Source organism: Propithecus coquereli, unplaced genomic scaffold, assembly GCF_000956105.1.
Source record: "Propithecus coquereli isolate 6110/MARCELLA unplaced genomic scaffold, Pcoq_1.0 Scaffold242, whole genome shotgun sequence".
NCBI classification, from domain to species: Eukaryota; Metazoa; Chordata; class Mammalia; order Primates; family Indriidae; genus Propithecus; species Propithecus coquereli.
This window is the reverse complement of record NW_012147975.1, coordinates 175,289-190,531: the sequence shown is the minus strand read 5'-3', so window position 1 is coordinate 190,531 and position 15,243 is coordinate 175,289. Positions and strand designations below refer to the sequence as shown.

Here is a 15,243-nt window from a genome sequence, read left to right as displayed (position 1 = left end):
CCAGCCTTAGTCTCCATGAGAAACAGAAGGGTGTGGACGTTTAGCACCTAAGAAAGGGAACTTGACCCTCTTTGGCTGGGCGGGGAAGGGTGTGCATGGTTCTTAGCCACAGGGGGACTCTCCGGGCAGAGTTCAGAGAGCGGAGTGAAGTCCCCCCTTATTGGGGGGCTGGGCAAGGGCAGGTTGAAGGTGGCAGGGACAAGCAGAGGGGAGAAGTGGGAAGAGCCCTAAACACACATTTTAGCATTTGGCATTTATAAGGGGTTTTGTGGTGGTTTTTATTTTAAACTTAAGGATCCTTAAAAGTTACACTAATCATCTCTTCGAGTTCCGATGGCGTCACGGGAAAGCCCAGGTGCGTGTATTCCGGGTGCTCAGAGCGAGGTACAGCTGCAGGACACCCAGCCCGGCGAGGCCAGCACTGGCAGCCCGAGCCCGGGAGGTGGGCGAGCAGGACAGAGCCGTGGGAGTCACGGGACCAGGTGCACGCAGAAGGCTGAGCCTCACCTTTCGGGACACCTTCCCTCCCGGTGAGTCCCTTCCATTTCTCTCCTCTCCCCCGACTCTGGGAGCTCCCGGGTGCCCCTCCCTCTGCTTCCTTCATTTGCCGCAGAACCACAGGCCGTCCTTGCGTCCCCACGGATGCACAGTCCGCAGTGCCATCAGCCGACGACTCTCTTCCCCATCGGTAGGGAAGCCTCATGGGAACAAGGACACGTTTGTTCCCCAGGGCCTAATGTGGGGGTGCACATAGGTGACCCTTACAGATATTTGCGGAACGAATGATTTTAATGGATTGATGTCATGTCTGTCTTTCCACAGACTGGGAGCTGTTTAAGGAAGGGACTCTGCCTCCACCATTGCTCTCTCTGTTCCCAGCAGTGGCGGGCCGACCAGCAGCAGTGCTGCAGACACGTCTTTGGGTCCTTGGGTCCTGGAAGCGGACCGAGCTCCTGCCGGAGTGAATCAGCCGTGCAGAGGGACTGTGGGCAGGTGAGGCATCTGCCCCGTGCTCCTTTGGGAAGGACGGGCACGAGGGCTCGCGGCTGCACGGAGCCTGAGCAGTCCTGCGCGGCACCGCACCAGGGAGGCCTCCTAACGTCGCGCAGGCTTTTCACACGGCTCATCCGATCTCTTCCTCATGGCGGGCCCGCAGATGTGACGGTCATTTCCCTGTTACAGAGGAGGAGACCCTGAGGGGTCACATGACGGGCCCAAGGCCACACAGGTAGGGAGCAGTGACACCACAGCCACGTGATCCTGCCTGTCAGTGCCGAGGACATTCTGGAAGGTGGAGATTGAAGGAGCAGGGAAGGGATTCGAACATGGGTTGTCACAGAGGGGCCCGGCCTAGAAAACCTGAACTTGCTCTCTTGTCACATGGGGGTCCCTGGCAGTCAGGAGACTTGGGTTCCTGTCCCAGCTCATTCATTTTCTGTATTACCAGTGGTTCTCCCTTTCTGGAGCCTCAGTCTCCTCATCTGTATAATGGGACTGTGCTGGCGACCACTTCGCAGGGTGGTACTGAGGGTTCAGAAGGCCAACACAAAGGCAGGGGGCCACCGTGCTGGGGGGCAGATGCTTCAGAGAGATTAGGGAGTGAAGTGCTGTGTGAAGCGAACACCAAGGACTGGAACTCCCAGGACTGGTGAAGGGTGAAATGCAAAGGAGTTCAGAAAAGACTTAGTTCAGCCCCCACGTGCCGTCTGGGTGTCTGAGGGCCCACTGCTGGAATCGCCCAAAGCCCCGCCCGTGCGGCTCCTTGCCGAGCTGCTCCTGCGTGGAACTGAGGCATGAAGGAGCGTGGCAGCTCCTGAGGAACAGAGACCCATCCCCCCCGAACGCCCAGGCCAGCACACCGTACCATGCACGTGGGGCATACATTTCTTTGGTTTTATTATTACAAACACACCATGGCGCCGTCACACTTGAGAAATCTGCACTCTATATGCTCTACATACCATTTCTTTTCTACCTGGACAGGGCCCCATAGAAGCGTCCAAGCCACATGTAGATGTGAGACCCCTTTGACAGAACAGTTTGACAGAACAGTTCAACTCAGCTTATAATGATGCCATTTCTCCAGCTGTGCAAGAGCTTTACGAAAACCAGGCCAGGACTTCCCGTAACGCTGCATTGCTTGATTCATGTCTTCTGAGCCCCACAACCCTGCAGCCCCCTTTTTCAGGCACTTGGCATAGGCAGGAAATTCCATGTTGGGGGCAGGGACTCTCTGGAAGTGAATGTCAGGCAGTGACATCCAAGTTTCTGCATGCAGTGGGTTAACAGCCATGTTTAGGGAGAAGAAAAAATAAAAAAGTACATCTCTTTCCCTCCTCCCTGACCCGCCCGAGGCTCGGATCTCGTTATGGTTTGGCCCAGGCACATTGAAGTGTGGTATCTGGTTTCAGAAACATTCAGGCAGTCTCTTTGGCAAACTGAGAGAAACTGGCGGGGAGCTGCCGAGGTGCATTACTGCGGCGGTCCTTCGTGCTAATGCTTCATCCTCTCCAGTAACATCTGATAGACGGGGGCTGGAAAAGAGAAGTTTGGAAGGTAAAGGAGAGGCAGACTTCCTGTCTGTCTAGGACGCTGCCAGAATCCTGGGGGCAGGGGCCGAGCGCTCTTGCACACAGATGGTGGTTTTTGGTTTGTGAAACGTCACATCTTACTCAGTGCCTGATGTTCTGGGGTTTTCTACATCTACCAGCTTGGAATCACGTCCTCACCATGGGCTCCTGCCAAGCCCCTGTGCAGTATTCCCAGGCTCTTAAAGCCCAAAGCTCTCATCAACCCTAAAAGGTCATTACTCTTATTATCTCCATCTCACGGAGAAGGAAATTGGGTGTTCTGGGTCTGACCCCAATTCACCCCGCTGGACTGACCCCAAAGGCCAGGCTTGTTTCCCTGCACCACGATGTTCTCTTCTGCATACAGCAGAGGGCAGGCTTGGGCCTGCTGGGGGGACGGCGCAAACAGGTCTGCGAGGACTTCAAACCCAGCCCGACTTACCTAGTCGCACGGACCTCTGGGAAGCCTGAAAGAAAACACAAGGTGTCAGGTTTTCTAGTGAAAATTATACTTGCACCTACTTATGGCAATGGCTTTTCCCATTGCCACCCCTACTCAGAAAAAAGGCTGGGAGAGGAAGGGGAAGGGGAAAGTGGAACTGATGGGCCCCAGGGAGGCGTGTAAGCCCCTAAGACATTGCTGAGAGACCCCCAAGCAGCCTCTCCCACGGAGACCAGAGCCTGGCGTCGGGGGAGGCTGGGGCTGCACAGGGCTGGCTCTGAGGAGCAGGAGCTCAGGGCCAAGATCCCTCCTTGAGGGCGCTACGGAGACGCCTCTGTTCAAAAGTGAAATGACATGTCAGAGCTCCAGGCCCCTGGGTTCAGAGCCGCACCCTGCAGCCTCTTCTCTTGAAATGCAAGCCTTCTGTAAGGCGTCCGCATTCCCAACAAGCTCCACCCGACCCAAAGCAGCGAAGGAGCCCGAGGGGTACTCCCGGCCCGGGCAAGCTCGGGGGCAGGAGAGGAAGCTCAGAAGGAGTTGGGGAGGTTCTGAGAGGCAGGTGGGGCTAAGGCCCCACACCCACAGCTGGCTCAGTGTCCCTGTACCCAGGCCACACACTGCCCAGGAGAGCCCAGCATCTCCCAGGATGGGCAGTGCCATGGAACGCAGACCAGCGACTCGGAGGCCGGGCTCAGGGCAGGCCAGGCCCCCGTGAGACAAACTCGGAGAGGCGGATTCCAGAGCTGTAGCTCTTCTCACCAGCAGTGGCTTCCCCGAGACCCGGAGCTCCGAGGCCTCCGTGTGAAGGCCTGGGCTTCGGCCCACAGAGGACGCTGCAGCTGCCTGGGTTCCTTTCTCTGAATTTGACACAGGCTGGGGCTGAGGAGCCCCGGTGGGAGTGGGGAGAAGTTTGAGAGAGCCGGGGGCGCGGGGAAGCCAAGGGAGACAGGGGCTGGAAAGGCCTGCAGAGGCCCAAAGCTGCTCAGCTGAGGCGCGACCCTCGCAGGTAACTCACCCTGGAGAACGCCGAGGCCTGTCTGAAGATCTCAAGCGCGGAGTCTGCAAGTTCATCCCCTCGTTCCTGAGGTTTGTTGGCTGGAGAGGAAAGAAAAGGCGGCCTTAGTAAGGGAGAGAAGCCATTAGCACGTCATTCGTAGCGTGCTGTTGAGCGGCACTGGTGGGCTTTCCAGCTGGCATTTCAAATACATTTTTCCTCTACAGCTTGTCATAGCTCATGGTGGCATCTGGCCCATGGGAGCGCTCCGAGAAGGGTGAATGCACAGGTGAGGAGAGAGGCGGGGCTGAAGTTCAAGGGTACCGGAGGCGGAGGGCGCACACAAGGCGAGAGGCTACAGAGCAGTGCCGGGACCCACGTGACCAGCGTCCACATGTACATGACGGTGACAATGGGGCTGTGTGAGGGGAGCCGGGACAGCCGGGCACTGCTGCAGAGAGCAGCATGTCCTCGCTTTCCTTATCGCGTTGCATCCGAAACCAGCCATTCCCAGATGGCTCTGCCATCAGCCACAGGGATGCCATCCACGCAGGTGGAGGGTGACCATCGCGATGACATGTCGTTTAGCTCAGTTTTTCTACTGAGAAGGACCAGCTGCACGGTCAGCGGGGAGGGGACACTCGGGCGTACCTGGCGGCTGCAGGACGCTGGTGATGGCGTGGACCACGCCGTTCGTGGCCATGATGTCGGCTTCGGTCACGGGCTCCTTGTTGACATTCACCACGTTGTTTTTCTAAGAGAAAAATAGACAGTGGCTGTTGAATGTCAAAAATATGTATTTTATGGATTCGGCAAGTGTTTCCTGAACACTTACGTACGCCAGGTCCTGCGGGAGTATCGGGGGGACTTTGTGAATGACCTTCGGTCTGGGGGACTCATTCTAACCCCCCGTGTGGATGCGGCACACTGCCACTGCCGTCACGCTCTTTTGTGTGACCCACTCAGTCCTCACAGCCGCATGTGGCAAGGAGGGTAGATATCATTGTCCCGTTTACCAGAAGAGGAAGCTGAGACTCAGGAGAGGGAAAGTGTCTCCTGTAAGCTAAGGAGACTGGACAGCCGGGAACAGGCCCCCAGCTCCTTCCGCTGTACCTGGACGTCCTACTCCAGATGTTCCCACAGGAGGCCCAGGGTAAAACTGCCTCGAGCCTTCCTGAAGGGCCCATGCGACAGACACAGGGGGAAGCAGGCACCGAAGCCTGTGACAAACAGGACCCCAGCCCCTGAAACCAGATGCTGGGAGATTTCGGATGACCTGCTAAAGTCAAACAAGTCACTCCCATGCTCCCGAGAGGAATCTGAGCACAGGATGGCTGGAGGTGAGGAGAGAGGAACAGAGGCGCCACACTGACCTCCAAAGGGAGGTCAGAGGCCTCAGCCAGCGCAGCAGAGGTTCGTGGCGCTGGGCAAGCTGTTTGTTCTCTGCCTCCAAGGTACGGATGCTTTGATCACAGCTCCAGCATGGAACGAGTATCTTTGATGCGTGGAGCAAGGGACGGTGCACAGAGCAAGCAGCAGACCCGAAACAGCCGCTGGCGAGGGTCTGCTTCACGGCGTGGCTCAGGGAACTCCTGGGTTTGGGGGTAGGCTGAGGATAGGGCATTGATCTCTCAAGCCGCATAAGTAATTGTCTACCATCTCCTTGAGAGAAGGAAGATCTACTAGCCTGTCCCAGATGGCAAATCAGATGCTCTGTTCCGTGCAAATCTGGAAGTTCTTACTCATGTCTAATTACAATCTCACTTGATTTCCCCGAAGACCCTATTTTCTCTTTTCTCTCTTTCTTTGGACAACTTGTACTCAGAGATTCAGGACACATCTTAAAGGCTGTGTTTGTGTCTAATGCTGTGAGCTGTGCCCTGGACCCCTGGTGGCAGGCACACTCACCGAGCTGACTTCCAGCTTGTCACCTTGGAGAGACTTCAGCCGCACCAGGGCCCCAATGCCTCCACTGACCAGGATTTCATCGCCAACGTGGTATTTCAGGATGTTGGCAAGTTCCTTGGCATTTCCTGCAGGTGTGTGGGAAAAGGGGCGAGAGTTAATCCCAAGGTTGGTAATGAGCATGGTCAAGGAGGGCCCAGAGGAGAAGATGCAAGTAGTCACCCCTGAGATGGGGAACTCCCTGCCCAGGTAATGAGCACTCATGGAACACCCACTATGTGTGTAGCTCTGTGACCCACCATCTGTGGGTCGGTGGACACAAGGCACATGGCCCCGGCCACAAATCTGCCCCTGCAGTCGGCGGGCTGCTGGGCTCCCTGGCTGCGAGAAGGAGTTAATCCATACTCCTCTGTGAGCATGACTCATGTTTCCATGAGCTAAATATTTGCTTGGAAAGCCAGGGACCTTTCCAGCACCGGCATCTGGGACATTTCATCATCAGTGTGGCTCCCGCCGGTTATAACACAGTAGTGCAATATTTACACATTCTGCCCTCAAATGCATATTCTGCTGGAGACGGCTGTTTCCTGAAAGGAGAACTTAAAAGAGTCGACAGCTGCACGGTGGAGGAGCCACGGAGCCGATGAGGTCAGGGCCGAGGGGGTGTTCCCTCCGCAGGGTCCCTCCCAGGCACGGCTCAGCATTCCTTCCAGCCCACATCAGTGTCTCTGGCGACTGCGCAAGGCATCTGCTTGCCCATAAAGGTGCACAGGCATTTCCCAAATTAAGTGTGGGAGGCAATTCCTAACGTTTCCAGCTGCTCTCTCATCTCTGATACTCCCATCACCCACCAAATGGCTGAATTTCCCCAGGGCTTCTGGATGGCAATTTCCAGCACCTTGACACTGAGAATGGAGGAAGGTTTAAAGCATTTTGGGGAGTTTGGTGGTTATGGGCAAATTCCACATTAGTGCCAGGCGAGGAGCCACCGGGTACCAAGTGATTCCAAACATCCATAACCTGGAGCCGACAAAGTTCCCCTTCCACAGAAATACTGCCCGGAGGTGCAGAGCTAAGCTAGCCCCCGGGGCTCAAGGGGCCACCGTCTTGCTAGATCTCCAACTCCTGGACCCCCTCCCTCCCCGACGGGCCTTCCCTGCGGGCCCGCGGGAAGGCGTGTGTGGGAGGCTTTCCTCGTGCCCTTCCTCTGCTCCCGCACAATTAAAAATGAACAGGAAGCCGAGCAGGCTCAGGCCACCTGGGGGATATTCCATTCTGGCTGGACAGAGAGGACGGAAAGTTTACGTTCAGTGCGAACTTCTCCCTCAGGAGCCTACATCAGCGTCACGCACACGGGCATTCATTTAGCAATAAAGAAAATTAAACAGGACAAGCGTTCGCCTCGGAGTTGCCCGCAATCCGAACGTTCTAGTCTCCTGTGCCAGAGCTGGAAGAGGGGGGCGACAGGGGCCCCGAGGCTTGGCCAAGGTCCTTCCTCCTCCCGCTCAGACAACCTTGGCGGGGCAGTGGGTGCCTCTCGCAGGGACGCATCAGAGCAGCCACTGCGCCTCCCGCCCGCCTCCTGCCGTCAGGGCTCTTGTCGTTCGAGCACCAGCCTCCGGATCCTCACAACACCGCGAGCAAGGAAGCCTCGCCTTCCTCATGTCTCTCAACCCCTAGGCTGCCTCCCAGACAGTCCCAACGAGAGTCTCAGGGAAAGCTTTCATCCCCAGGGACATTTAACGCAGGTAAACGGCTTCATTATCGCTGTTCTCCCAGGTCTCCAGTGGAAAACACGCCTCAGCGAACGGGCTGGTCGTTTCCACCCTCGGTTCCTTTCTTCTCTGCCTGGCCTGCAGCCCAGGAGGCGACCCTCTATGAGCTACGTCATCCAGCTGTCCTTGCCCCTCTGCAATCCGCTGACGGGGGCCCAGTAGGCCACTGTCGTGTGGGAGGAAGCGGGGGCTGGGACACTCAGTGTCCCCTGAGCATGGTTCTGACAGTGGCTGCACATGGCGCCTGCCTCTGTTCTGTGTCCTGTCCAGGGCTCGGCCCTCCCTGGTTCCTGCCCTCTCAGCCCACGGCCTGGGGTGGTCAAGGCTTCCACGGCTGCCACTGCCTGCGTGTCACCTCCCTTGCGGGTTCCCTTCATCCTGCCCACACTTCTACAAATAGCCTTGTCATTAAATCCCTTTGAGTCAACCCCTTTGTAACGTGCCAGCTGTTTCCTGCCGGAACCCCGACGGAATGTTATGTTACTTCAGAAAAGTAGAAACATGTTCTTAAGTGGATCTTTACCCAACAGTTTGTTCAGTTCTCCTGGTGGCATGGCTTGGAAGGCTTCATTTGTGGGGGCAAAGACTGTGTAGACCCCTTCTCGGTTGAGGGTCTCCGTCAGCCCCGCAGACTGGATGGCGGCGACCAGCGTGCTGTGGATGCACACACAGAACACGTCACCTGCCTGGAGGGCAAGGAGGCGTCTTCCTCAAGTCCCTCTCCCCGGCGGAGCAGAGCCAGACCCCTGCAGCGCGCGCCGCTTGGTTTTCAGGCTCCCTACGCACAAAGGGGGAACGATGCCAGTCCTCTCCCCGCCAGGCGTGAATGCTAAGGTCAGCTAAATGGCCAGAAGTCAGAGGCCGGAGGGGAAGGAAGGAGCGGAAAGCGCAGAGGCAAGGCTGACCCAGAGACTGGCTGCGCCACCGGGCCTGGGGACATGGTTCCTGGGGGGCACCGGCACGTGGTCTCCCAGCCCAGGCAGGCGGCTGAAGCCAGTGACAGGGAGACACTCAACGTGACGGCGCCCAGAGGTGAATGAGCACGTCAGAGACGGAGCGAGCAGGCAAGCGAGGGTGCTGACTGAGGGCTTCAGTTGCCATGAGTAGGTACTGCCAGAGAGCGAGACGCTCGTCACATCCTCCAAGTCAGCTGCTCTCAGCTCACTTGGGACTTGACGAGAGAGTGAGGTTTTCCTCGCCCTTCAATAACAAAAATGCAGCCCGCCCTGCTTCCCGTGCATGGGAGGGTCACACTCCTAGCAGTAACCCTTCTTCCTAGCTCAGGCTTTCAAGGTGACCCTCATCCTCTGCCCACACCTGGAAGGTGACACCAGTGTGCAGTAGTGCTCACTGAACCCCGAGACGGTGGGGAGCTGGACACATAGCTGAGGCCCAACGTCCTGCCCGGCACGACTGCCCGGCAGAAGCCCCACCCTGGGGTGGGACTAGTTACCTAAAACGACTGTCCCCCTTCAGGACATCCATGACGGTCCCCATGGGGGGAGTCAGCACCCGGTCCATGGTGAACAGGGTCCCGTAGCGCCCCCTCTTGTCGTGGGCAGCGATGCAGCTGTTCTCGATGCACAGGCTCTGCGCAGAGGGGCGGGAGAGAGAGGGAGTCAGCCTCCCAGGAGGGCCTCCTGATCTGTTCAGGGCACGTGCTGACGGCTTCGTCCACAAAGAGCAATGAACACATGGTGGGGTGGGGAATTGAGACTGGGATAAAATGATGTCCTAATATTTTTCTCCAGGAAATAAAACAATAAAAATGGTCATCTTTGAGGAAAGCATGGCCATAGAGGCCCCAATAGAGTTACACAGAGATCCCCAAATGAGAATAGCAGTTACACCTGAGGTCCACTGACCACAAGCAAATAAGTAGACTGAGCCCATCTACTTATTTATTTAACAGATGACAACCATCTTTAGCCAAATGGCGCCGGTTGCTCCCAGGAAAGAGCGGTGTTGAGTTTTAGTTCCTGTGTGATATTCCAGAGTAATGTCAGGTTTGAAGCCAAAGAGATAGGAGAAGACAGAAGAGACCTTCCGGGCCAAGGAGGGCTGTGTTTCAGCTCCGGGGGTTTCTCTTCACACAAGCTGAGAAGGATTCCAAACCCTCCTCCCGTGTGTTCCTCCCTGAGTTCAAGGTGGGCTTACTGCTTAACAATCCAGGTCAGACAGGTGTGTGGCTTATTCTCTAAGGCCTCCAGGAAAAGAGATTCTAATCCTTCTGCAAGATCTCATTTCAATATCATATAGACTTCCCAGAAATTATTTCCCTCCTTATCATACAAGCTCCTGCTTATTGAGGACTTTTCTGTTTGTCTGTTTCACACGAGTACAACGGGCGCTTCTTAGAGCTGAGCCAAACAAGGAACAAGATTCAGGACCCAGAACTTACATTACGATAAACAAACACTCTCAGTTTTTTGCCGCCCAGGGTCTCCAGGGTCTGTCCATGGTACAGATACTTGGAGGCCAGCTGGTCTTTAATTATGTGGTTCAGAAGCAAGTTCTTCGTATTGGCATTAATTGGAGGGGTTCCGTCTGCAAGAGGAGGTGTGGTTAGGTCCCGAGAGACATGCTCTTGAGACGAAGAGGATGATGAGAGACAGATACAGTGAAAAGCCCGTCCCTCCTAGCGTCTGGAAATGGAGACTGAGAAGTCAAGTGAGGCTGCCAATATTCCTTAACATCTGGCATCCTCTGCGGAGAGGGAAAAAAATCCAGAAATTCAAGGGTGTTTGGGGTTTTGCCCTAGGAGGGAAGGGCAGGCACTGCACTCGACGTGGCCTCCTCCTCTGCCCTCCCCGTGGCTGCAGCACAGCTGTATCCTCGCCCTGACCTCCTGGCTACACACTGGCAACTGACCCTGCGAACGAAAAGGCGAGGGAATGGGCCGCTGCTCGCCTGCAGGCACAGAGCCTTGCGTTCCGAGGGGCAGACCCCAAATGCATTCTCCGCTCTGCCTAACGAAACAACACAGCCCCTGAAGTTCCTACTGATGTCACATCTGCTTCGGCCAAGCTGGGTGGAAGCTCTAAGGTCCATGGGGTGCTGTAACTCAGGGACAGTGCTGTGCAGGTGACAGGTGGGGAAGCTTTCCCCATGTTACCTTTGAATACAGAATTCAGGGGAGCCAGGAGGGTCACCCGCTCGCTGCCGGAGAGATGAGTGCCAAGGCCAGCTTGTCTAAAAAGGTCAATGGCTGTGGAAACGTCAGACTCTGCAGCCAACTCAAACAGCGTCTTGGCTACGAGGAAGGAGAAAGTGGGTTCAAAAGTTAAACGTGTGTTTTCGTTTATCACTCATCTACCCGGCATGACATACAGCAGCAGGAATGTCATCTCGTGAGTCAACAATCCCTCTGAACACCGTGGGGGCCCAGCGGGTTTGTGTCATCAGGGGAACGGTGGCCCAGAAAATCTGCCCGGTCGAGGTTCGCGTCAGCTGGGCAGAGGTCAGCCTCTGTCCCAGGCCCCCGGGCAGGTGTGGCCAGAACACTGTCTCCCGCTGGGGAGGAAGGCAGCGTTGTCTGTTACGGTTTCTGAAGAGTAGGTAGGGCCAGTGGCCGCACCCATAGAAAAAGTATTGTGCTTTTTTCCTGTGACATCCTTGCACTCAGGGGCAGAATTCCAGAATGGGGCTAGGATGCCGAATGAAACACAAGTCAAAGTCCATTCAGTCATTCACCCTGGGTCAGTGGCCCTGGTACGGCTTGGGCACTACTGAGAAAGCAAATATTCTGAGGTCAGCAAACGGCCCTCTGTGCACAACCAGAGCAGGCAGACCTTCTGAAAGGCCTCTGAGATTGCATCTCCCTCCCCAGAAACCTTCAATGGCTCCCCACTGCCTCCAAGACCAGGTGTGGACGCCCACGCCTGAAGTTCAGGACTGTTCACAATCTGGCCACAACCCACCTAGCTGTGGTGGCTGAGAGGCTCTGAGCCAGGTCCAGGCAGGGAAACAGCCCCAAAGATCTCCCTAACACTGCCACCAGGGATGGCAGAAGGTCCCCTGAGGCCTGGCCTACCTGAGTCTGGGATGAGCAGCTCGTCGATGAAGTGGATGACCCCGTTGGTGGCCAGGATGTCTTTGTTGGAGATGATGGCCTTCCCGTTGATGGTGAGCATGTCCCCACTGCAGCCCACCTCCAGTGTGGTGCCCTCCAGGGTCTCCATGGACAGCCCTGCGACGATGGCTTCGGCACACATGGCCGACTTCAGGATGTGGTTGTTCAGGAGGTCTGGGGGCCAAACGGACACAGGTCAGGGTCTGCCCTGGGATTCTATTCTCTTGGATGTGGACCTTCAGAAGAAGCCAGGGCACCACAGGACCCAGATCCTTCTGTCCTCCCGCCTGCTGCCCTCAAAAACTAGCTGGGGCTCTGTGGTCAGTCAGCCTGGGTTGGAGTCCCATGGCCACCTCCAGCTGTGGGACCCTGGGTAAGTCATTTGGCCTCTTTGGTTCTCAACTTCCCTTGTCAGTCGGGGGAGATAAGGACAGCATCATCTCCTAGGGTGGGTGTAGGGATTCGTGAGATCCTGAAAGGGAAGCCCTTGGCACGTGCAGAGCCGGACAGCAAAGCTAGCAGGTAGCCTGTTACAATGTAGCTGAATTCCAGGGGTAAAGGAAAACTCCAGAGAGCCTGCCATGGGATTTTTTAAGTCTACTGATGTATAAAAACGTACAATGTGGTAGGAAAAGATGGAAATTGTAGCAAATGGTGGTTTTGAATTATTTGTACATTTTATTTGTCCAGGTTTGCGTTCATTTTACCCAAGTGTCGACAGGTTTCCGGGATCTGTCTTAGGGCTTGGAATGGTGATCAGTACGACATAGCCTTGGCCATTCCAATCACCAGACCCATAAATAGTGAATAGAATTGTGTATTTGCTCATTTGAATACTATTTTAGGGGCAGGGCAGGGCTGGGGGCCTGAGGGGAGTCCTGACAGGGTCATGCTCTCGCTGCCTCCGTCAGGCGGGCGGCACGGGAGCGGCTGCAACGACCAGTCCAGGAGGATGTGCCCCACCCCAAGCCAAGCAGGTTCCTGGACAGCTGCTCACCAACGTCCCCAAGGCTCTTTGTCTCGCATTTTCACCAGACAGGTGAGTTTCAGTCTGTCCCTGAGCATGGGAACCGAAACCACACTGACTGTCACGGGCGGGGGGAAGCTCAGGCCTGCAGAGGCATCAGGCTGCTGCAGGCCCGTCGGCGGCCGTGACAGCGCCGCTGACCACACTCGGCCGGGGGGGGGAAGAGAAAGGGTGGCAAGGCCCCGTGGGAATGAGGCCTTGGGGAGTTTGCTTCTCAGAGAAGGGCAGCGTAACCACCCACAGTCACCGGGACACAGAACAGACCCCATCTGGGCTTTCGGAAATCTGCCCTTTGCCATCCCTGTGTGGCCACAGGGAGGGCATTTTAAATTGACAGAGCGCCTGAAATGCATTTGCCATTGTACATAGCACATGGCAAAGGTGGGTCTAAATGGACTCAGAAGAAATGGAGCCGTCCCGGAGTGTATGGGGAAGGACGGTGTGGTTGGGGTACACGGGGGGCCTGGGCCTACTGTCCTTTTCAGGGGACTCTGGGACCAGCAGGCAGCGCTATGCTCGTGGCCCGTCAGGGGTCCTGCCGCAGAGGGGGCACCGCCCGACCAGCAGCTCCCTCAGGAGGGGAGGAGGGAACCACCAGTGGAGTCGAGAGTTGACTATTACTGGTTTTACCTGTAATTTTGGCTCATCCCTGAGGAGCCACACACAGCAAGAGTTAAGGGTCGGCCCTGCAGTCCCCGCCCACACCTGCAAGCTGCTGCTGCACCTGGGCCCTTGGAGCCTTTCGGCTGCGTCTGGCCCAGCGGCCATGGACCTCCAGCTCCGCCTCCCTTCTCAGCCCAGCTGTGTCCCCAGACAAAGGCTCCTGGGTTCTGTACTTGCACTTGTCCCCCTGGAGCCAGGGTGGGGCTCTGCTCTGGCGTCTGTAAAGACATGGCTGGCAGGGAGCAAGTGGACGGGACAGTTCTAAGCTACAGCCACGGCGGACATCCTGAGAGTTGCCTCATGGCAGGTGGCATGTCCACCTCGGACTAGAGCAGGACTTAGGCTCCGTCTGGCCGCTCCACGCGGCAGCAGCAGGGGCCGAAGGGTGCTCACCTCTGAGGGCCTCTGGGTCGCCCAGGATCCGGTTCAGGGTCTCAGCAGGGATCTTCTCAAAGGCTTCATTGGTAGGGGCCAAGAGCGTGAACTGGCCGTCACCCTCGAGCACGGTGTTGAGCCCTGACGCGGCCACGGCAGCCTGCGGGCGGGGAGGACGGCGTGCTCCCTGAAGGCTCGGGCTTATCCGCAGCGAGCTGCGCGCACAGCCTCACCGTCCTCCCTGCAGGGCTCGGGGCTTTCACGGGAGCCCAGGATGAACAGAGAACGGAACCAAAGCCCACTCTCGCCACAGCCTCGGGGCCCTGCCTGGTCTCAGCTTGGGCCACAGGGCCCTCTTGCAGGCACCAACAGGCCCGTGCCCCTTCCCTCCACGCCTCTGCCCCTGCTGTTCCCTGCCCTTCCCCCTCTCTTAGCTTCTCTGACTCCATTCCTTCTTCCACTAAATTGTCATTTCTCTGGGAGGTCAACGTGGCACATCTCCCACCCCATCCTGCCCCCAGATGAAGGTGAGTCTGTCCGCTGCGCCTACTCTCGCAGCCTGCGGCCCTTGTCACGCCGCGATTCAGTAGCGATGGGTGATCACTTACGCCAGCTCCGTGTATCTAAGGATCACGTCACCCATCCTCTGCACGGCAGCCTGAAGGAGCTTCTAAAAGCCTCCGTGGCCTCCTGCTGCTCTGGGGCTGGAGATAGCCTCCCCCTGGTCTGCCCAGCCTGCAAGGCCCTGCAGGACGTGGCCTGGCCCCCCTGCCCTCCCCGTGCCTGTCGCGTGCTCTTCACCCTCACTCCGGCCGCCTCCTTGCCGGTCCTGCTCTGAGCCTTCATTCTCGCCCTCCCTCCCGTCCGCTGGGTGTGCTCCTGTCCAGTGTTTGTACCACTGGCCCACCCTCACCCGGCAGGCCCCAGCTCAGAAGCCACCTTCCCAGAGACCTGCCTGGCCCTGCAGTCCTGCCTGGCGTCCCCCACGACTGCTGCTCACCGTTTACTTCTCACTCCACACTGCTTACCACAGTCTGTGGCTACCTGGTTGATTTGTTTCTTGTCTGTCTCCCCAGATAGAATATTGGCTCCACTGAGGATAGACATTTGTCTGCCTCAGTCCCCTCCGTACCCCCGGCACGAGAACTCCTGGCAAGTAGCAGGTGCTTAAGCAGCATGTGTGAGAAGAGAAGATGGACGTGAGGGAGAGTCCAGGAGGAAGGAAGGGACATTTGCCAAGCCTAACTATTAATAGTAAAATATGTGCCACCAACTTTGGGGGAACATCATTCCCTTGCAGACCTCTGCCCTCCGAGTGACCCAGAAAATCAGGGGAGAAGAGCTTGGAGAGCCAGGCTCCCAGGGCCCCCAGCGCCGGCGAAGAGCAGTCCCCGCTCGCCGGGGCTCAGCGATGCCAGCT

General features: G+C 57.0%; 1 protein-coding gene across 1 annotated transcript in view; it reads right to left on the bottom strand.

Moving 5' to 3' along the window:
- Window positions 1–1,883: 1,883 nt before the first annotated feature.
- TGFBI (transforming growth factor, beta-induced, 68kDa) overlaps window positions 1,884–15,243 on the bottom strand; it is a 30,745-nt gene continuing 17,385 nt past the window's right edge. The window contains exons 7-17 of the mRNA XM_012646359.1: window positions 13,842–13,983; window positions 11,720–11,932; window positions 10,802–10,939; window positions 10,088–10,233; window positions 9,140–9,276; window positions 8,210–8,340; window positions 5,915–6,039; window positions 4,658–4,760; window positions 4,028–4,107; window positions 3,013–3,037; window positions 1,884–2,534 (exon numbers count right to left, since the gene is read on the bottom strand). Of these exons, the coding sequence (XP_012501813.1) occupies window positions 2,494–2,534; window positions 3,013–3,037; window positions 4,028–4,107; window positions 4,658–4,760; window positions 5,915–6,039; window positions 8,210–8,340; window positions 9,140–9,276; window positions 10,088–10,233; window positions 10,802–10,939; window positions 11,720–11,932; window positions 13,842–13,983 (1,281 nt within the window). The 3' untranslated portion in view covers window positions 1,884–2,493. The remainder of the gene's footprint in view (window positions 2,535–3,012; window positions 3,038–4,027; window positions 4,108–4,657; window positions 4,761–5,914; window positions 6,040–8,209; window positions 8,341–9,139; window positions 9,277–10,087; window positions 10,234–10,801; window positions 10,940–11,719; window positions 11,933–13,841; window positions 13,984–15,243) is intronic.